This window comes from Galeopterus variegatus, unplaced genomic scaffold (genome assembly GCF_000696425.1).
Source record: "Galeopterus variegatus unplaced genomic scaffold, G_variegatus-3.0.2 Scaffold406, whole genome shotgun sequence".
Classification (NCBI taxonomy): domain Eukaryota; kingdom Metazoa; phylum Chordata; class Mammalia; order Dermoptera; family Cynocephalidae; genus Galeopterus; species Galeopterus variegatus.
In genome coordinates, this window is record NW_007726517.1 from 281789 (window position 1) to 305870 (window position 24082).

At 38.6% G+C, this 24082-nt stretch overlaps 1 protein-coding gene across 2 annotated transcripts in view; it reads right to left on the reverse strand.

Moving 5' to 3' along the window:
* PHEX (phosphate regulating endopeptidase homolog, X-linked) overlaps nucleotides 1-24082 on the reverse strand; it is a 216318-nt gene that overhangs the window by 64882 nt on the left and 127354 nt on the right. For both annotated transcript variants that reach the window (XM_008568394.1, XM_008568395.1), the window contains exon 13: nucleotides 7988-8065. In XM_008568394.1, coding sequence (XP_008566616.1) covers nucleotides 7988-8065 — 78 coding nt within the window. The remainder of the gene's footprint in view (nucleotides 1-7987; nucleotides 8066-24082) is intronic.

The window sequence follows — 24082 nt, forward strand, 5'->3', positions numbered from 1 at the left end:
TATGCATACACACACAAAGTCTGATGGTTATGGACTTGACAATCGCCTGTTTGTTGGCCGGTGTCTGGTCCACGTTTAGTTCTTCCCTAACATGAAGCGGGCACTCGTTATGTTTACGGAGAAACTTTTATTAATGAATCATCTTAACAATCTTTCCATGGGTCCAGGACGAACTATAAAGAAAGCAGTAAAATAACTGAAGGCACATGGACAAAGGCAGGAAGGAAAGTATTGATTGCTGGCATCCTTGGTGTTCTGCTTGGCCAACAAATTATAAAGATCTGACTTCAAATTGTCCCCTCCTTGAATTGCGTGGGTGGGGGAGGAAGAGCTGAAAAAAAAATCGTGGTATAGTCACATAGTGGAAAACAATACAGTAATTTACATAAATGTCTGTATGCACCAACATGAAATAATCTCAGAAATAATGCTGAATAGGAATAAGGCAAGTTGTATGTATGAGAGAACTTAAAGTTTTAAAACATGCGAAATAATACTATATTTTGTTTATGGACACGTACCTATGTAGCAAATATAAAAAAATGCATGGGAATGATAAGACTGAATTCAAGATAGTGTTTATATCCACGGAAGGATATAGGCACAGAGGAAGGACATAAGATCAAGGAGAATTATACACCGAATTTGAAATCAATCTGTTTTATCTACTTAAAATGTGTGTGTGCATGTGTAAAATTAATATGGAAATATGTTTAATATTTGTTGAAGATAGAGGTGTTCAAAATATTATTTGACATACTGTTCCAATGTTCGAGATGCTTCAGAATAAATAGAAATCTTATAATTGATTGTATTTTAAGATAGAGGTTTCCTCTTAGACTCAGAAGAAACAAAGTAAGCATCTTGTTTTAGGAAGCAACCTTAACTAGCAATCCCAAGGCATTCCCACATCATATCGTTAAAAGATGTGTCCGTTGTTCAACCCTCAGCCTTTTTCAGCTTTTGTTCCTAAGACAGCTCTGCCAGAATCTTCAGAATATGATTGCAACTGATAGACAATATTCTTGGGTTCAGAAGACTTTCTGGGAAACTCCCTCAAAGGAATTTCTTTCAAAAATATGAACGATTTCTTTCCTTTTTTTTTTTTTTTTTTTTTTTGGTAATATCAGTGGGGTCAGTTTTTACTTGTAGAAGAGTTGCTAATTGTAAGGTTTTCCTGCTCCATCTGGAAAAAAAAAAGCAAAAAAAAAAACCTTGACATCAGATTGGTCCACATAGATTAAATAGAAAAACATCCAAAACTTCCTAAGGAAGAAGAGAATCCCAAGTCTAAAAATACTTTAAATAAGTAAGGTCCTACCACAGCCATGAAGATAATCAGGGGGAGCAAAACTCAGAGGCAAGTAATTACAATTTGCTACAGCATATTTGTGTTCAGAAGGACAATGTTTAAATTGTTTTAATTATTAAATTGAGAATATTTATTTCTTAGACTGTTTAATTGATTGATTCCATTTATTTAATGGAAATCACAAGTAATAGGGGACAAATCTTACTTTTACCTCTGAGACAGGTTGTTTGGGGGTAGGGAGGGGCCAGTCCCTGTTATTCTCATATGACAGATGGGAAAGAAGGCTAAAGAGATTATGGAACTGGGCAAAGCCACACAGTCCAAATCATTTGGCTTCTACTTCAATGTTATTTTCATTGGTCCCAATAAGAAAATTAGTGATTCAACAGAAAGAGGATAGGATAGAAGGGAAGAACTGGGGATTGGAGTAGAAGCTGTGGCTAAATAAATCATGGTACAACTTACTTAATGAAATACTGTACAGCTGTTAAAATATTAGTAAGAAAGGCTATGGAAGACATGACAAAACTGTATGATAACTGTAAAGATCAGTATAAAATTATATATGAACATCAACTTCAGCTTTACAGAAATAAAGAAAAACAAAATAACACTCTAACAAAATTATGTATTATGTTCAAGTACCAAAATTTTTCATTCCTTTTCTCTATTTCCCAAATTTTCTGCCACGTGATAATACTTAGATAATTTCAAATATTTTAAAAGGACATTGAATGAGAAAAAAAATTTGAGCCCAGTAACCATTAGGAAACTTCTGTTTGTTGTACAGATAGCAACAAGAACGAATGTGCATGCATATTTTAAAACCACTTGTAATCTCCAAAAAAATTTAAACTCGGCAAGGGTCAATAATTGGCTTGAAATCCTCTTGTCCTTTCAGTTGCTGGAGAAAATCTAGGTCAAGTTGATAATGACTTTCAATCAACTCCACCTCTTGACTTTTCAATTGAGTGACCTTTGGGGAACTAATTGGGGCTCTCATGTCATTTCCTAGGAACAGCTGTCCAGATCATAAAATTCAGGAGAACCTGGATTTCTCTTCTTAAAAATCCTACCCCAGGGCCGGCCCATGGCTCACTCAGGAGAGTGCGGTGCTGATGGCACCAAGGCCCCGGGTTCGGATCCTATATAGGGATGGCTGGTTGGCTCACTGGCTGAGCGAGGTGCTGACAACACCAAGCCAAGGGTTAAGATCCCCGTACCGGTCATCTTTTTAAAAAAAAAAAAAAGAAAGAAAGAAATCCTACCCTAGATGCCAAGCACCAAATGTCACAGACTAAATGAAAGAATAAAGTTACTACCCCCACCTCATCCAAAGGTGAGGAACATGTAACCAGGGCAGAGCAAGGAGATGTGTTCAGCTTCTTAGTAGGATGAATAAGTATATGTTTATGAGACACTACATATGCCGCAGGAAGTATAGATTCTAGGACACCATTCATTTAACTTAGACCCATTTAAAGATACTCAGAGGAACAGAACTGAGGTTACCAGAGGTGGGAGGGGGGTGAGAAATTGATAAAGGACCACAAAAAATGATTACACTGTATAACGTCAAATATATTAATTATCTTGATTTGAGCATCACATATTGCACACAGATACTGATATTCAATGCTGTACCCCACAGATATGTACAATCAATTATGTTTCAATAAAAAAATAAAGATACTCAGAGACGTACCCAAATACCTATAAGAAAGATTCTGTGTTAGGCCCCAAAGAATTTTCTGGATACTTAATGGAATCCAGATTTTTGTATCTACATTTTCCCTTATTTAAATAGCAAAGCGATATGCGAGATTGGTGTGTTTAGATGGCTTTGCCCATAAGTAACATGTGCATACGTATATATACATACCTACATATAGGGGTGATGTTCAAAATGTTCAACAACTCCTGTGTATGGTATACCATGGATGCAATTCCCACAAGAACCTACATAAGAGTGACTCTGAGGGAGTGCCAACCAGCACAACCAACATTGGAACCAGATGTCCCATCTCCATGCTAGGGTGGAGGTGGGGTAGTCTTGGTCTGCTCTGACCAGTGGAACACTCCAGATGGAGTTCAGTATGAGAGCAGTACAGAGGTCTGGCTGGAAGATTGGTGGGCATCAGGGCACTCCCCTCCAGTGCCCACTCTTGGCTCTCCAACACCATGGTGGCCAGGGGTCACTTGAGAGAGCTGAGGGCAATGTTTCTTTGTTATTTTCTGTTTTGTTTTGGGTTTTTTTAATCAAATAGTACAGAATTAGTTTAATATCTTAACAACCTCTTTTGCTGGAGCATTCCATCTGAATACCACCTCACTCTTGTATAGTGAAACTCTCTGTCATTTATACACACACACACACACACACACACACACACACGCGCGCGAGTGTTCCACTGGTCAGAGCAGACCAAGACCCACTAAAGAGAATAACATAACATCTACTTGTATATATTTCTATACGCATATTTATACGTATATATGTACGTGTCACTCCCAAGAAACATTAATCTCTAAAAAATTACTCATTTCCAATCGCCCTAAGTAAATGGGGGCCAGCTATGACTTTGACTTTAGTCCCTCCTGCAGTTCTCCACTGCTTTCCACAAAAATGGGGGAAGTGCCTAGCCGTGCAAGTTACTCACCTGCAGCCCGCCCGCCTCCCCTCACTCTGTGCTGTAATGCTGGGGGCTGGGAATCTGAAAACTCGGTTTCCCAGGCTCATTTGCTAATGGCTTTGTACCAAGAGGAGGCACTGGGGGAAATCAGCAGGTGGCAGAAGGGGAAAGGATGCTGTGCTGTGCTCGTGCTCTCTCTCCCCACACTCCCTCCCCCTTTCTTCTTCTGACAAGGACTCTGGAAGAATCTTCAGTCCCTCCTCAACAGCTCAGCTCTTGCTGGCAGTTTCTCCTCTGCTCTCCTAAGTGATGTTACCATCACCTCCTACATTCTGTGCCCGTGGGCCAAGGGGTGGCAGCTGCTTCCTGAAGTTATTCATCTCTGGTTGACCTCACCTGTCCCTTGTTTGCCTTCCAACCTATTTCCTGCATTAAATCCCCTGTCTGAAATACCTACTGTGCTTTTTGTTTTCCTAGCTGATAAAACAGTCTTTCCAAAATTGGTATAAATTCACTGGAGTGTATTTCCATTAAGGATCAAAGAAATGGAATACTTTGTAAGGCTAATTTGAAAATGGACTGACCCATGCTTTTTAGACTAACTTACACACTTTCCTACGTCTGATGTCAGTTCAAATAAAGGGCATTTCCCTTCTTACTCCTTCAAAGACTACGGGAGGATTGTTGTTCAGAAATGCTTTGCTGGGTATCTCAGTTTACCTTGCCATGCACAGAGGAAAAACAAAATGTTTTCTCTGATTCTTTTTCACTCCTGCCTCTCAATTCTTATTCATTTGCTATTATCTCCACAGGAGCCCAACTTCAGTTTTCAACCTTTCTCCTTGACCTTCAGCTGCTCCCTCACCTACTCTCTCTCCTCTTCCTTTTGCGTTTGTGCCTGATGAATCATATCTTCACCAGTGTCAAATGTAGCAAGCTGTTTTTCATCTGTAACAGCCTCTCACGCTTAGAGCTTGAATTACCAGAAATTTCTCATAGGCCCTGTAGCAGTCCTTATCTACATGTTTCTTAAAACTGAAAACATAGTCCCATTGTGTACCAGCAATATTTTAGTCCTTTTGCTATTAACCTCGGTGACACTATTACAGTCTACCATGTCATCCTTTACCTATTTCCAAACTGGATTTTGTTTTCTGTATCAGTTTCTGAACACAAATGTCTTTTTACTTCATGTATTTGGATTTTTTTTTCCACCGTCAGTTTTTTAAACTATTAGAACCTCTTGAGTGTAATTGTGTCTGCTTTGGCAATGAGTCAGATGAAAGCCATTTCTTCACAAAAGTGTTTAAAAATCTTGCTGTCTAATGGCTTCCATTCAGGCCCTGGAGAAACAAAGAAGCATACCCAACACAGCATCCAGTTTGGCATCTGATTTCTTTTTACAGAAGATACAGCGTTCAGTTAGTCCTTAAATTTGGGGCTCTCAACTTAGACAGCAACAGACTGCCAGCAAAACATGATGAACTAAACACTGTAAGCGAGCTCTGAATGCTACCTTATTTGATTAAGGCTTGGGACTTTTCCATCCATAGAGTCTTTTAAATCAATCTGAGGGGCCTGGATACTGCATGAATTAATTCATGATGACTTTTTCAAACCAAAATAATCTACTATCATAAGTGCAAATTGAGAATGTCATAGCTAACACTTATATTGTGCTTTTGTATGTCAGGGTTGGTTCTAAATACTTTAAATATGTTAACTTATTTGATCCTCACAGCAATCATATATGGGAGGAATTATTATGATCTCCATTTTGCAGATGAGGAAATTGAGACACAGAAAGGCTGCATAACCTACCCTAGGTCATACACGTGGTAAGTGGCAGACAGGATTTCACTCCAGGTGCTTTGACTGCAGGGTCCATGCTCATAACCACCACACCAAACTGCCTCTCAAACTTCTTTCACATCTGACCTGGAATATTTACCAATTACAAGTAATTATCCAGTTTCTCCTGCTAAGGTACTTTGTGCCCTGGTGATGATCTTGGTAGCAACAGCTCTCATATTGATGAGAGCTACCACTTACAGTGAGCCTACTATGTGCCAGACTTTATGGTAGGTGATTTTACATTGATATAATCACATCTAATTTTCCCACCAGTACTAAAACTTGGTTATTATCTCCAGTGTCCAGATAACCAAAGGGAAGCTAACTGAAGTTAAGCAACCTGTACAAGATCAAATTAGTAAATGGAAGAGGCAGAATTGAAATCCAGGACCTTGACGGCAGAGCCTGTGCTCTTAAACACTTGACAGTATGGCCGCTCCCTTCTGCTCTTATCCTTCCCAACAGCTCTGGCAAAGCAAAATCTCCACACTGATCCCTCTGTTCCTGCAGCACAGCTGCCTGACAAGGACCCTTGAGAAACCCTTCTCTGAGTGCAGGCAGAGCTTCCTCAGTCCAGATTACTGTTCTGGCTCTGACACTCTGTGTGGCACTGAGGAGATCACTCAACTTCTTTGAGTCTCTGTCCTTTTCTGCAAAATGGTGACAAACACCATCTACTTCACAGAATCACTATGGGGATTAAAAGATAATACATATGAATGTGTCAAATGTTTCAGTATCCTTTTTAATTACCATAATAACAATGGGATTTTCAGCATTATCAAAATAGCATATAATCAGATAGGCTGTCTGAGCTTTACGATACTGTGAAGCATAATGATTTTCTTCCAGAGCAACTGGATCAATACTTTGGGAGGCTATATCTTAGAGCCCAGTGGAGAAAGTTTCTAGTTAAAGTTATCTCTCATTTTTGAATGGTCTTGTAAAATTCTGATGCTCATCTACAAAGGCACTTGTTGAATCACAGTTTCAGGAAAGAGCTAACCTCAGAACCATAGCTATGAAGGTACTTCAAAAAGTTCATGGAAAGATTCATATCATCTCTCAATTCTATTTTTCCAAGAACTTTTTGAAGTATCCTTGTATTTAAAGAATTTCTAAAGGCTACTTTTCCAAGAAAATCTAGTGAATGGTGGGTAAAAACAGGATTTTTTGTGAGAAGGAAAAAATTTTATCAGAACTATTTGTAGGAAAGAAAATACTGGCTGTGATTAGATAGGCCTGTAATGAATATATCTACTGGAAAATACATGTCCCAACATATTGAAATAAAAAAGAATTATTACTATTCCTCATCAGTAATTTACTGCAAATATATAGTCCAACTCACGATAAATTATAGAGTCATATGTATATGCACTTAATTTGCCAAAACACTCATAAAGTTTAATGAAGTTAACTCCCAGCAAGCAGATTTATTACTATTCATTTAATATGAATGAAGCAAATAAAAATTGTTTAACAACAAACATGATGTGTTAGCTATTAGAACATGCCTGTTAATTGTAAAATACTCAATTTGCTTAATTCTTTCCTTTATGATCAAATTAGGCCAAATCCTAATCCATTTGTTTTATGGTACCCACTCAACTATGCATTCTTTCTGACATTTCCTTTATTTTGAATCTGCTCTAAATTTTATGATATGTCTGGCATATTTATGCTCATATCTAGCCAAGGAATTAATCAAAAGTTGGTACTTTCTGGCACCACCAGGTTTAATTGCTTCGACTTGGGTTACTTGAAAGGCACGGGGCCAGTAAAATTTGCCAGAAAAAAAAATACAGTAAATTTAGCACTTACTGCCTTGAGGTCTTCATTAACATGAGTATCATTCATTATAAACTCAGGATAGCCAACTTTTGCCAAAACAGCTCTTGCCTATAAAAAGGAAAAAGAAAAATGATGTCAGAGTTTCAGCACTTAAATCATTAATAATCACAGAATGTAGGAATGCAACCTTTATCTGAAAACTTAATTTACTAAATGTCTACTATATGTAAGCCACTGTGAAATGCAAAAAAAAAAAAAAAAAAAAAAACCAGAAAAAATTAAGTTAGGTACTTTCTGGCACCACCAGGTTTAATTGCTTCGACTTGGGTTACTTGAAAGGCACGGGGCCAGTAAAATTTGCCAGAAAAAAAAATACAGTAAATTTAGCACTTACTGCCTTGAGGTCTTCATTAACATGAGTATCATTCATTATAAACTCAGGATAGCCAACTTTTGCCAAAACAGCTCTTGCCTATAAAAAGGAAAAAGAAAAATGATGTCAGAGTTTCAGCACTTAAATCATTAATAATCACAGAATGTAGGAATGCAACCTTTATCTGAAAACTTAATTTACTAAATGTCTACTATATGTAAGCCACTGTGAAATGCAAAAAAAAAAAAAAAAAAAAAAACCCAGAAAAAATTAAGTTAGTCCCTGCCCTCTATATACCAAAAACAGAGTGAATGTAGCAAATAACTATCTAGTACAAAATAAATAATGGTTTTCATAGAAATAGACAATATTGTTTTCAAAGTCCAGAGATGAGACCATTTCCTGATGGGGAAATGCTTAATGGACAAGGTGACCAAAGTGAGTCTTAGAGAATGGTTAGGATCTCAAAATGCAGAGCTGAGAGGAAGAACATTTCAGGAGAGGACACGACAAGGGCAAAGACAGGGAGGAAAAAATATGCAGACCATACATCTGATAAGGGGTTAAAATCCAAAATATATAAGAAACTAAATTTAATAGCAAGGAAACAACCCAGTTTTTAAAAAATGGAGAAAGGATGTGACAAATATTTTCTCGAAAGAAGACATACAAGTAACCAACATCTACAGGAAAAAATGCTAAACATCATTAATCAGAGAATAAAAATTAAAAGCACAATGAGATATCACCTCACATCTGTTAAAATGGCTATTGTCAAAAAAAACAGAAAACAGGTGTTGGTGAGGATGTAGAGAAAAGGAAAGTCTTGCACACTGTTGGTGGGAATATAAATTGGTGCAATCACTATGGAAAACAATATGGAGGTTCCTGGAAAAATTAAAAATAGAACTACCATATGATCTAGCAATTCCACTTCCATGTATATATCCAAAGGAAATGAAATCAGTATGTCCCAGAGACATCTACATTCCCATATTTGTTGTTGCATTGTTCACAAAGTCCAAGATGTGGAATCAACCTAAGTGTCCATCAATGAATAAACGGATTTTTTACAATGCAATACAATTCAGCCTTAAAAAAGGAAGGAAATCCTTTCATTTGCGACAACATGGATGAACCTGAATGACATTACACTAAGTGAAACAAGCCAGGTACAGATAGACAAGTGCTGCATGATCTCATTTATATGTGGAATGTAGAACAATCCAGCTCATAGAAGCAGAGAGTAGAATAGTGTTTACCATGGGCTGGGGGTGGGGGTGGGGTTGGAGAAATGTTGGTCAAAGGACAGAAAATTTCAGTTAGACAAGAGGAATAAGTTCAGGAGATCTGTTGCACAACATGGTGACTACAGTTGACAACCAAGTATTGCATACTTGAAAATTGCTAAGACATTAGATTTTAAATGTTCTTCCCACAAAAATAATATAAATATATAAGGTAAGAGATTTGTTAACTAGCTTGATTTTACCATCCTACAATGTACCCATGTATCAAAACTCTATGTTGTACACCATAAATATATTGAAATTTTATCAATTTAGATAAGTCAATGAAAATGAAAGAAAAAAAGACAGGGAGACAAGATACATGTGGCATTTGGGAGAGATGGCAAGTAGTTTTTTATAGCTGGACCCTAAAGAACATGAAGGTGGCAAACAGAAAATAATGAAAGAAAGTTGGCTGGGGGCCAGATCACAGAGATCCCTGAATACTATGCTAACAAGTCTACATTTTATTTTAAAACTAAGAGAGAGCCTTGCAGTTTCAAATATTGACCTCACAAGGACAGGAAATTTTCCTCAGGCTATAAGTCTCTGTTGCAAGATAAGAATTGTGGCACAGCAGGTTGCTGGCTCAAAGACAGACTAGTTACTGATTGTTATGTAAAGATACTGAGAAATTGCTATAAGAAGGAATGTTTGCTAAGATCAAGCTTGCATTGCTAAGACCACTTAATTGCCTTATTGGAATGTCATCTGGCTTGTTTCACTGAAAGTTACCAGCCTATACTGTTAAACTATAACCCCACCTTTGCTCTCTTCCTGTAACTTCCTGGTCTGGAAAAGAAATGAAGGAAGAGAACCCAAATGGAAGGGTTGGCTCTGACTTGAGCATTCCCAGGGAAGTTAACCACTTTGGGGCTTCTCACTGCTCAGAAAAGATGGGCTTTGAGTAATCCTTTGCATCTCCATCACCCAGGGGAAGAGGGGTGACAAATCCATGGGGGGGCGAAGCAACAAAAAGCAACACTAAATATTTTTAACAGGGGAGTAAAAAGAGATGAGTCATGCTTCAGGAAGATTATCCATGCAACACTGTGAATGATGACCAGGATACCAGAAAGATTGGAGGCAGAGGATCCAGAATTATTTAAGACAGTCATAATGCCATAACTATGCTTTTGAAAGACAAAGGTATTAATTATCCCATGTTTTGCAGCATGTAGGGAATGGATAAAGGGAAAATCACTCTAGGCACATATAAGAAACCTCCAGAGCAAGCACTGGCACACTATGGCCCCAGGGCCAAATCTAGCCCCCCTCCCTGCCTGTTTTTATAAATAAAGTTTTATTGGAACACACCCATTCTCATTCATTTACCTATTATCTACTGCTGCTTTTGCACTACAGTTATGGAGTTGAGTAGTTTGGACAAAAACCCTGTGACCCACAAAGCCTCAAATACTTTATCTGGCCCTTGATTTTAAAAAATTGCCAACCCTTGCTTTAGAGAAACTTGAAAGTTCCAGGTGAAAATCTCTCTCTCTCTACCCTCCTCAGATTCTGGGTTTCACAAAAACAAAAGAGCAGCTTAAAAGAATGTGGTAAGTACATTGTCAGGGCTCTGCCCAAATCCCTGGGAATCCGGTTTATCACTTCTGTAAATACCTCTCCAGCATCTATGTTCTTTTCTTTTCTAATGGCCAACATCTGACAGTCTTTGAAGGCCTGCCTAGGGCTAATGGAGCTCCTTTCCTGTGCTCAAAAACAGCTAGTTGCTGGGAGTTTGCCTTCTGCCCACCCTACCTCCACCTCTACCCAGGCAGCCTTTAGCTAATAACTGACTATAGCAGGAATTCAGGACAAACTCTGAGGTATAATTTGCACTTCAAGAATTCCCCACAGGATCAGCCTAATTATGAGATGCCCCCCCTGAAATCACACCCTCGCCTGCCTCTTACCCCTCCCTATCTTGCTTTTCCCATTCCCTTGCTGGTTTCTTTTGGGAGTATTTGCTTAATAACTTGCACAGGAATCCTCACCTCCAAATATGCCTCCAGATGACCAACCTAAGACCCAGGCAACCCCAAACACATTGGATTTATTCCAGCAGAGCAAAACCAGTGACCTTTGCACACTGCTCTTGGTAACGAGTTTTTTTCCTCTAGTCCTTTTCAATTTTTTCACTCAAGAAATAGAATAAGATAGCACATTTTCCTTATCTTCCTTGAGATAATTCAAATATTAAATATCAGCAGAAACCTGCAACTCAAGACTCAGAAAGGATTTTACAAGTGCCTTAAGACACAGTCATAATGGGTTTTGCTGTTCCAGAGATTCAAATATAGCACATATCAAATTCCGCCTCAAAACAGTGTGAGTTACACACACTAAAGCCTGATGTGACCCAGTTAACAAATAACTAGAGGTTACAACTCTCCCCTCAACAACAAACAATGTCATATGTCTATAGGTTACCTTGCTCTGAGACTGTTCTATTATTTCCCTCATTGCATTTAATTTTTCACTGTATTTTATCAGCTTGCCACAGTCTTATGCATAACAAATAAAGACCTCCAGATAGCATCCCCCCCCCAAAAGAAAGAAGAGAAAGAAAGAAAGAAAGAAGAAAGAAAGAAAGAAAGAAAGAAAGAAAGAAAGAAAGAAAGAAAGAAAGAAAGAAAGAAAGAAAGAAAGAAAGAAAGAAAGAAAGAAAGAAAGAAATGCAAGCTGAGTCATCCACAATTGTTTTCTGAACATTGGTCTTTCAGGAGCATACTGGTGAATTATGCATTGTTTTTCAAACCGCACACTCTAGGAACCCCCACTGCACTACAGAGCCTTACAGAATATATTACTTTCTGCACTGTATGTGCAGGTCATTGAATCCTTTTTATTATTATTTATTTAGCATCACCATGACTTGAAGAGTATCAGAATGGAGATACAAAGAATCCCTATTTATCTCCCAAGGATACATAGCTAGAATAAGGTAAAAATACTAGTAGCAACATTGTCAACATCTGAATAGAGTGCTCTACCCAAAATGTGCTGTGTATGTATGCCTCTATTCAGACTCAAATGTTTCTTCTGCCAGAGAGTCTGTTGTCAATTTCACATCATCCCACCCCCATTCTACATTCTTCCCTGAGAAGCTTCAGAACTGTATCTCCCCAAACCCGTGGAGTATGACTCTGGGTTAGATTGCCAATGAGAAGCACTTGGGTGATTTGAAAGGTAGAAGAGGAGACACCATTTATTCACTGTTTGTAGCCATAGGCATCTGCAGACAGCAGATACAGTGCTTCGCTAACAACTTCCAGGCACTCTCCTGAGAAGACCCCTTTGGTGTTCAGGCAGAGGAGATCAATGGCAGCCTCTGCCCTTCACTCCACCAGCTCTCTGAATGGTTGTATAAAGCCTCCAGTACCCTGTATTAAATGTCTTCCTGCTTGATATACCTAACAGGGTATATGTTTGCCTAAGGCAAATAGTGATCACATCACTTTTTAACTTTTTCTGAATGGGAGAATGGAGCACCAATAGCCTGATGGTTTGTTGAAGGGCCAAGTATTAGTGAGGCAGGTCTGAAATCAATTACCCCACTGGTTACATGGACAAGAAGGAAACATAAGTCCCACTGCAAATACTGAGAGAACAGTGATATAAATATTTAACATATTGTATATTATATCCTGTAAGAAATGTTTTCTAGGCTGTTCGTGGCTGATCAAAAACTCCAGGGTTTTTCATAACCAGTGTGTGCATTTCCATCACTTATTCATACAGACATCTGGAGAGGAGCTGCACTTAACAACTGAATATCCTTCTCAATGGATGAGGCTCAAACAGCTGCTCATCTTCACTACCTCTGTGAGCTTAGGCAAAGAAACTAACTTTCCTGAAGCAAACACTACCTATTGTCTATCCAATATCTATTCTTCCTTTCATTTCTTGCAAGCAGGATCCCATTTCTGTTCACAATGACAATGGACCCCACAAAAAAATAGCTTCATCACCCAGCATCCTTTACAGCCGGAGTTTGCTATGGGATAAGATTTTGGCCAATGACATGTAACAAAGTTCTTGTTGCACTTCCAAGAATCCATTTTAAAGGACAGATTCGGTTGGCAAGTGCTTTCTGCCTTTAGTCCATGGTTTCTCAGCCTTAGCACTATTGACATTTTGGGCCAGATAATTCTTGTTGTGGGGTGTCCTATAGATTGTAGGATGTTTAGCAGCATCTTCGGCTTCTGCACACTAAATACCAGTAGCAAACCACCCACCAAACTGTGACAACCAAAAATGTCTCCAGATATTGCCAAATGTTCCCTGGGGGCAAAATCACCCCCAGTTGGGAACTACTGCTTTAGCCATTCCTCATCTTCCTTTCTGGAATGCTGATACAATACCAGAGGGAGAGCAGCCATCTTGTACTCATAAGGCAATGAACATGAGGAAGAAATCTACATGCTAAACATGGCACAATGAAAAGCTGATGGCATCTGGAGCCTGCCATATCAGGACTGGACAGCTTTCCCTTCCCCTCCATGGCATGAGAAAAATAAACCTCTTATTTGTTTGAGGCATTATGTGTTATGTTTTCAACTACCTGAATGCAATCCTAACATGTTCTCCTTTTTATCAGATGTAGTTTGAGAAAAAAATTAGTGCCTACTTCATTTGGTTGTCTGCAAGAGTTCAGAATGATATTGTATGTAAAACACTTTTTTATCCCTTGATCTAGAGTACATGATGAATACCTGTTAGTTGTAGACTATACAGAGAAAGTAGAAACATGACTTCTTCCAAGTCCAGGCCAGATTATACCCCAATACCTTAAGTCTCCTGTGAAATAATGTCACAGTCTTTAGTCACAGGTCCGGTTTCAAGGGGCCACACTTATGGCAAGAGAAAAGTGGTGACAGAGAAAGAGCAGTGAGGTGACCCTGTGATCATTGGGGAAACACATGTGGCTTCTTAGAGCATGATGGAGGATTTCCCTCGCAAAGCCACACTCTACACATGAGCCAGAAGAACTCAAGCTATTCGCAGCCTTCACAAAGCTGGAGTACTCTTTTGAGGGCCACTGTTTGCACACCTCTTAAAATGGACACAAGAAACACTATGAAATCTAACTGTAGAAAAGATCAAAGATAATGTTTGTCTTCAGCATTCTCCATCTTGGTTTCTGCCTTCCCCCCTTTCTCTTTCCTGTATCTGTTCCTCCTAATACCTAGCAGACCTTGTGTGTTCATACCATGTGCTCTCCCATAATACCCAAATTGGCCTTTCCTTGGCAATAAACTGTGCTGTAGAGTCATCTTCTCCTTCCCTCCTCATTCATCAAAACTATTATTCTTTCAGGGCAGCTAATCCATTAGCTGTCATTGGGGCCTCAAACTAATTTATAATAAAATGTGAGTGACTAATAGCAATCTAATGTATTAACCCTGGAGAAATATCTGCATTTAAAAGAGGGGTTCATTAGCCAAAGAGATAAATCCAATTGTAAGGGACGGTTTTGTAGCCAAAAGAACCTTCTTTCCAATACTATTCAAATTAAGCCAATGGCCTATTCCATTTAATCACCATTGTGGTCCCCACATGAAACACAATGCCAGGCATGTAGCAAGTGATAAATGCTCAATAAATAGTGATTCATATAATGAGTAATTTAGTTGATAAATCCACTCTGATCAACGTCATCAACAGTATCAGAAAATATAAAAGGTTGTAGTTTAATATATGACCAAGAACATCATTCAATGCTGTTCACATCAAGGCACATTTCCCTACTAACTGATCTTACCACAGGAAAAAAAAAATGGGGAAAAGAGAGAGACTTTGTGAGAACCTGGAGAACCTTCTGGAAAATGGAGAAAAGTGTAAAATCCATTGCAATTAATTCTTGATGACCAAAAAAACTATGTTTTTAATATAAGCTATTTCAATCAATCAATGAATACTTATTGAGCATGCACTCTAGGCTCAGGACTCTTCTTAGTACTAAAGGAACATAAAAATATATAATATGGCCCATGGTCTCACTGCATTTTCATAAAAAAGCTGAGGAAAAACATTCTATGACAATTTGCTATTATTACTAATATAATGCATCAGCAGTACCTTAATTTTCTGAATTTCTCTGTTTCTCAGTTTCCCCATTTGTAGAATGTGTATTCGGATAATAAAGGAATTAGGAAGGTTGCATTACCTACATTAGGGGTTAGCAAACCTTTTCTGTAAAATAACAGATAGTAAATATTTTAGGTTTTGCAGGCCATATGGTCCCTGTCACACCTACTCTGCCATTATTCCTGGGAAAGCAGGGAAAACCTGGGACAACACAGAAATGAATGGCTGTGGCTGTGTTCCAATAGAACTTTCTTTATAGATACTGAAATCTGAATCTTATATAACTTTCAAATATCATGATATACGCTTTTTATTGTTTAAACTATTTAAAAACGTAAAATCCATTCTTAGTTTGTGGACCATACAAAAACAGGCAGCGTGCCAAATATGGTCCAAGGGCCATAGTTGACTAGGCCAACATAGATAATTCAATGAGGGTATATTGTTTATTGAGCTTCCTCAATTCATGGCACAGATCCTAGTACACAGTAAGTGCTTAACAATGTTTGCCAAAGTGATCCATGCTCAACAGTGTTGTTCATGTGCATGCAAAGCTTAGCTGTTTTTTGTTTTTGTTTTGCTCTTTGCTATTACTACCATGTAAATGCTGCAAATCTTAGTTACTTGTGAGTTTTTTCTTTGCCCTAAAGTCCTAGGGCTTGAGCTTCAAAAAACACAATTAATTTCTGTGGAGACAACAGAGACTTCATAAAGTGAAGATTATTACTTTAAGACAGATACAATACCTATCACAAATGAACTCAGAAAAATAAGGAACATTGAAAACTTACTAGGTGACATGACAAACTCTCAAGTCACACCCACCTTCTCAAAATTTTTTGCAAGGTATACTACAACTTGATAACGCTGGTGGGAAGAACAGAACCAAATAGAATTCTGCTTTATTTGTCTGTGAGCTCTGAAATAGGACATAATTTCTACAAAGATGACGAAACTGATTTAAAGATTGGTTAGGCTGACTGCTTTACTCCTGAATTTTCAAAGCCACTTAGTATTAAGCTGATCTACAGAAAGCAAGATGGAAAGCTCATTTGTTTTAATCCCCACTGACTTGGCTATTTAGAAGACTCAGGTAAATTCTCAAATGTCTTGCACATATTACATCAAAGGGATCACTTTAATCACTTAATTAAACAGCTTTGTGTTTAGTCTACATGGTTAAGTCTCCGCATGTATTTTTCTTTTTTATTAATTTAACCAACATAAGAATGGAAAAAAAAATGGAACTGATCACTGTCCTTTTATAATTTATAGGGCAACTTTCTTAAGTTTGCAATGGTTTTGAAAGCTTCAGTCAAGCTTATCCACGCCAAGACCTCATTTTCTCTGATGAGTTCTGTAATAATTATTAAACATCAATCAAAATTCTGAGCTTTAAGCACCCGGAAGTTCAGGAGACTGTACCCGAATTACACTATCCTTCAAAACAATGGCAGTTTCCATAATGCCAAGGAAATGACGGACTCTTATAGATGCCTTGGCTGAAGATAGTGCCCCAAGCAGAGTTAATGGAATTGATGAAGATTAGCCTAGAGAACAGTCTTTAATATCCTTTGGGACTATCAGGATCCCACAAATAATAACAATGCAGTTATCTGCCAAATCAAATTTTATCCTTTTGATAAGAATGGCACTGATTTATTATTAGTCTTCAAAAACTTTAATTCTGCAAATTGCTTTTGGGTGTGGTCCACAAGCTGATGCATCATGCAAGGGTGAAGGATAGATAAGCACTCCCATGAATCACAGGGCTTTATAAGTGCAAATCACAGTCCTCATTTTACAAGAACTGGAAGATAGGAATGCTCGGATTTCAGATCATTCATCGTCAACCCTGCATGAGTAATGCCACTGTACGGCAGACAATCCTTATCATTCTCCGATGTGAACATTTTTTGAAGGCATGTTCCAAATTATAAACCAGCACCATCCATCCTCTCTCCTAAAAACACCAACTCCATGTATCTTGGAGGTGGGCAGTTTCTCCAGTCTGCAAAAAGAAACTACTCCTCAGGCACAGGTAAATCGTAATTTAGCCATACTGGCACTAAACATTTCCCTGGTGTCTTTGTGATGATCCTCGCACTTGGGTGAGCCCTGTACCTGCAACAGAGTTAAAGAAAAGAACCAACATTTGAGTTGTCTTGGTATATAGATGGAGCAGGTAGTAGCAATAGAATTCAGAACCCAAAACCACCCTATGATTAATCCATAAAACAACACACCCATCACCCTGAGAGTAGGAGCAGTATTACCTCAAAAATAGAGGCAACTCTCATTTATTTCCTTTAAAATTGAATGGGAAAGTGGCCAAATCATATAATTTTTTAAATCAATGTTTTCTATTTGTATCAAGTGCGTGTAGTAAACTGCTAGCAAAGATTTTGCAAATAGAACAGCTACTAGACCTGCTCAAATGAATATCCTAAGCCTCAATTAGCTAAACCCATTTGTCTAAACATAGCCCAGATGATAAAAGCCTAAAAGCCGAAACAATCCTATGTCACAGCTGGGCTTCTATATGAGCCAAAGTAAATTACATTTTTTCTCTGTCTCACACACAGGGCTCTATATCAGGGGTCAGCAAATCTCAGTCTATAGGCCCAAACCAGTCTGCCACCTGGTTTTTGTAAACAAAGTGGTATTGGTCCAGAACATGCTACTGTGGCAAAGGATTATTTTGAGCTGAAGGCATCTGAGAATCAACAGAAGCAGGAAGAGGCTTTCTCCTTACTCCTGTTATCTGCCTAAAAGCAGAGCCTTCCAAAATAATTCAATTGTCATAAATCTCCCTTCAAGGGAGGCTTCCTGTACCAGGGGGAAGAGTGACTCCTGTCACCCAAAATGAGAAGTTGGCACCAGGTTGAAAACTTGCATAAACAGGCCTTACTAAAACAAACCTTCCCTTGCATTAGGTTCCCCCATATATTTCTGTTATTTCCTACCATTTGTTGTCCCTTAAAGTCCTAACTCCCTCCCCGTTTTAAGATGGCATATAAGCCCCAAATTCTAACCACTTCTCTGAGCTACATTTTCTGCAAGCTTTTGAGTGCATTAGTGAATAAACTTTGTCTTTCTCTTGCTAATCTGTCTTTTGTCAGTTTAATTCACAGGCCCCCACACACTAAACTTAAGAGGGTAGAGGAGAAGGTTTCCGTCCCTGACAACAGCCATGCTTATTTATGTATTTTCTATGGCCACCTTGGTCATTGTGTGGGCTATGTGGTTCATGCTTCAACAGCAGAGTTGAATAACTGCAACGAAGATCACATAGCCCACACAAAGCCTGAAATGTTTACTATTTGGCTCTTTACAGACAGGTTTGCCAATGCCTCGTCTACATAAGAGGTTCCCAAATTTTTCAAAACTACTAGTAAAGATAGAAAGGAAGAAATAAGGTACAAAGGTTAATTTTTTTCAGAAAGTTTCATCAATATATAAACATGTGATTAAATAATAATTATTTAAATAATTATATAATTAACTATAATTATTATTCATGTTTTGTTGTGGTAAATATCTAAGTTTTAAAACAGCGCCGATATACATTGAGGCCACCAGAGGGGGAAAAGGGGGAGTAGGAGTTAGTGAGAAATTGGTAAAGGGCCACAGAAAAAAGTAAATACATTGTGTAATGATAAATATAGTAATTATCCTGACTTGAGCATCACATATTGCACACAGGTGTTGATATTCAACACTGTACCCCACAGATAGATACAATCAACTATGTTTCAATTTTTAAAAAAAGAGCCAATATACAAGTATTAACAAAAAATAGGAATAAGTACCATGGAAAAATCAATGTGCTTTTTGGGGGAAAGGGAAAAACATACCCAAATTATTAAAAATCGTTTTCAAATGTAAAGATTCAAAGAGCTTAGAAATGCACCTGCAATACCTAAGCCCTAATGCCTAACATTTCTCAGGGAAATTTAATCAGCTACTTAATCCTTCCCCAATTGTTAAATTACTTATTTAAACAGGAGGCAAATTGGAGATTAACTTAAATAAACACATCCCCTTCTCTCATCAACAGCTAAGTGGGGATCATCGTCATTCTTTCCATTGAGGTTTAGCTCTGATATGAACAATTCCGTACTGCCTAAAAAACTTCTTAACAACCTTTCACATATGGTAGGAGGAGAGATCAAACTGAGATAACTGTGGTGAATTATTAAATTAGGCAAGTGTGAATTGTCATATAGTTTTTCTAAAAGAAGATGTCATAGGGCCAATGCCCATACAGATTGCTTGTTGCTTTGACACTGGCATCCTCTATTTCAGGACTTCTCAAAGCTTGGTCTCTGAACTAGCAGCATCGGTGTCACTGAGAGCTTGTTAAAATTACCAATTCGAGGGACCACCCTAGACTTTTTGAGTCAGAATGTCTCTGGCTTGGAACCCAGGAATCAGCATTATAACAAACCTTACCATAAGGCTTTATGGGTTTCTCAACCTTGCTACTACTGACATTTGGGGCCAAATCATTCTTATTTGTCGGAGACTGTCCTGTGCACTGTAGCATGTTTAGCAACAGCCTTGTCTTCTACCCACTAAATGCTAGTAACGCCACCCACAGTTATAACCAAAAATATCCCCAGACATTGCCAAATGTCCCCTGAGGGTGTAATAACTTGCATGTTCAAGCTTGTGATGCCCTCTGCACTAAACTGTGGTACTTGCTGTAGTGGATTGAATTATGTTCCCCCCAAACTCACTGAAGCTTGAATTTTGTCCCCCAAGTTTTATGTATTTAGAAGCTTAGCCCCCATGTGATTGTTAAGAGGGTGGAAAATTCTACTACAGTAACTGAAAGATGGAGCCTTGAAGAGGTGATTGGCTTATAGGACCGTGCAGTAGTGAATGGATTAAAAATGGTGGTCAGGGGAGTGGTTCTGAGGGCTTTAAAAGAAGAGGAGAATCTGTCTTTCTCTCTCTCTTGCTCTCTCTGCTTCCACCACCTTGTAATGTGAGACCCCTGGCTCACTGTCACCACCATCAGATGGACTTTGGACTTGCCAGCCTCACAAACTGCAAGCAATAAACCTCGTTCTTTAGTTACCCAGTCTCAGGTATTTCTGTTATAGCAACACAAATGGACTAATATACTCACCAAGGCTTCTGGATCCACTTCTGAGAATACCTGACACTGTATCATCCAGTCATGAAAAGTGGACTCATCCACTCCTTTAATATACCTTAGTGATTTCAGTGATAGTCACCACTATTACGGTAGTAGGAGCACTTTATGGAGAAAACACCACCATCTTCCCAACTACCAAATTTCGAATGTGCTGCAGGCACTTGCAATTTCTGACCAATGCCACCTAAATCCCAGGATGATTAGGGGCAAATAATTAATAAACAATTGAAAAATGCTTTGCAACTGTAAGTCATGATATGAATGTACCTCAAGAGCTCAGATGTACAAATATACCTAAAAGTTCTAATTATTTTTCTCTCAGTAACTTGGCAAAATCTATTTTTAAGTACTGTCAGGCATCTAAAAAGCCACGTTAATACAATTACAGATCACTGAAAAATTAGCATGAAATCCAGTTTGAAAGCTAAAATCAGTCATAGCAGGGCAATATTCCATTTAATTATAAAGATTAATTCAACCTTCATTTATTTGTGCATGTGTTTGGTCTTTTCATTTTTCATAGAACACCCGAGATTCAAATACCATCTGGAAGAATTACCGCACGAGTGTCAGTAGAGTCTATTAGAGCTGCAGATTTCATTTCAAAGTAGAATTGATAAAAGGACAAAGAGAAGGTAGGGAAAGAGCAGGGAGGAGGCAACAGAGACACATTGAAAAAATGAGGTTTCCCCTCAATCTGACAGGACTGTATCTCTCTCTCTCCTGCATTCCCTGCCATGCCACCTGCACAAACTGTCCCAAATAACAAGTCCTGCCATCCCCATTTCTTATACTTCCTGAAATAGCTAGGTGAAGATTCAAGCAGTGTTGTGAATAACAGTGTGAACTCTAACTATAAATCAGGAACTGTGTCCACTGTGTTTTTCAAAATGTATGTTACATCTTCCTTAAAATTTGGCCTTTGTCACATGGTGATTAAGAATGACCTTTTTTTTTTTTTTCATCAAAACATCCTTTCAATATTTGACCTTTTACTGAATGACTACTAAAGGCCACACAAGACTGCATACCAGGAAACATCTTTTAAAATTTTTATTGAATTATAGTATACACAAAGCATACAAATATTAAGTGTACAAATCAAAGATTTTTTTTAAACACACACACACCTGAGTTAGTATCTTTGAGACAAGAGTTAAAACATTTATAGCACCGAGAAGGCTCCCTTCAGCACTTACCCAGTCAATAATTCCTCTACTCCCCCCCAGGATAACCACTATTCTGACCTCTATCTCCATAGATTACTGTTCTTGAATTTCAAAAAGAAAAAAAAAGAGGTATGTATTCTTTTGTATTTGGCTTCTTTCACTCAACAGTACATCTGTGAAATTCATATGTGTTGTGGGTAGCAGGAGTATAAAACACAGTTTAATAAACTGCATTTCTATCCTTAAGGAGTTCATAGTAAGTCACATATGGAAAACAGGATGCAGAAGAAAACCCAATAGAAGAATGTAAAGGATGGGATGGAATGGGATGGGAAGGATCTTGTGGAAAGGTCATCTTCAAAAAGGAGATCTCAGAGCTCACCAGAAATAATGACATTTTTCATAACAAAAGTAATGCTCTTTATTAAACCCCTACCATGTACCAGGTACTATGCTGAGTAGCTCACTTCATTATCGGATCTAAATTTAACCTCAGCTCTACAAGGTGGGTATCCTCACATCACCGCTGATAAGATGAGACTCAGAAAGTAAAAATAAGTTACCCCAACTAACACAGGCAATCAGGGCCAAAATCAGCTTCTCACTCAGATTAATTTAGCCTTAACCTTACTTCAAAGTCCATGTTTTTCCAACATACACTGTCTTTTGAGGGAAGAATAATAACATTATATTATATAAATATTATTCATTTTTATAAATCCAAATGAACTGAAATTGTATAAGGTATGGACCACCTCTGTATCAGTAACCATATTCAACATACCAAGACAAACAATATTTTCAACTGTGAGAATAAGACACATGCAGACAAAGTAGAATTTTAAGTATACTTTTAAGACGTTCTCCTTCCTTCCCTAAAAATCATACCATTGAGCTTTTGGTTCTGGATACCAGTGGAACTGAACTTTGACTGACAGCCCCTGGCAGACCAAGACTTGGCCAAGAGGGGGAGTCAAAACAGAAAAGGAAAGGAAAGAAAGTACAAGAATAATAAAGAAACAGAAAGAAGAGAGGACAGGCTATTTCCATTCTGGAAATATCAGAACATTTATTTTGTAGACCAGTCAAGGCACTGAGGTAAAATAGATTCCACCAGCAGAGGGAAGGTGGTATTTGAGGGAATGGGGACCCAGGTAGAGAGGGCTGTCAACCTCGTTTAGGAGATCCGCTGGCCAAAACCAACCTGACAAATGGAGTCTAGCATGAGCACCCCCGTCCCAAGGATTCTTGGCCCTCATTCTCCCATTTCAAAAGAGGAATAATACCTCTCCCTCTGGAATCCTAACACTATCATAAAGACAAATGAGAATCAGTTTTCACTTTGAACCAATTCAACTCAAAATGTTGCTGAAGCTCAGGCCCAACTGGCTTTGGGTTTCAAATACAGAAACTTACCACAAAGCAACAGACCAGGAACCTTGTGCCTTACCCCAGAAGTCCACCAGATGGAACATGGGCTTCCGAGCTATGAGTTTTGGGATCCAAATTTGGGTCCCCTGAAACTCCGACAGCTTGGCCTGTGTTATCTACTTATAAGAATATATTATCAGCAACATTTAACTCTCTGCTACCAAAATAACCATGTCTAGGGCATGACATGTTGCAATGTGAATTGCATGTGTCCAGGTGCCTCGATGCCCTCTACCTCTGAGAGAGCCAGAATACCAGCCTCCATCCCCTCAGACTAAACTCCAGAGGTAAGTGGCAGAAAGCAGATCAGGAAAATGCAACCCAAAGCCACCCTCTGCCGCCACAGTTCAGGCCTCGTTATTTATTCTGAAATGCCCATGGGCCACATTTTGGAACAAACCCTAGCTTTGTTTTGATCCACCTCTGAAAACGCAGTCTAGGGAAGGAAATCAGAAAGGCCACCTATACTCTAGACAAAGCAGTGAACCACAGCCAAGAGACAACGCCGGCTGTTTGTAAACAGCAGCCTAAATGTCATCATCAATTATTCATCATTCATTCAACAAAGCCATTGAGTAACCTCTTACAAAACCACTTAATTTTTACCCTAGACTCAGCCCAACAAGATAGGGAAGAAGCAAGTTTTTGATCAAAAACTTGAGACAAGGATAGCTCTAGACCAGGTCAGCAAGCCTGCATGCCAAATTCTGGCTGCTACATGGTTTTGTAAATAAAGTTTTATTGGAACACAGCCATGCCCATTTGTTCACATATTATCTATGGCTGCTTTCACGCTACATAACAGATTTGAATAGCTGCAACAAAGACCACGTGGTCTTGCCAAACCCAAAATATTTACTATCTGGCCCTGTACATGAAAAGTTTGGGCCGGCCCGGTGGTGCACTGGATAGTGCGCCGCTTGGGAAGCGCGGCGGCGCTCCCGCCCGAGGGTTCGGATCCCACATA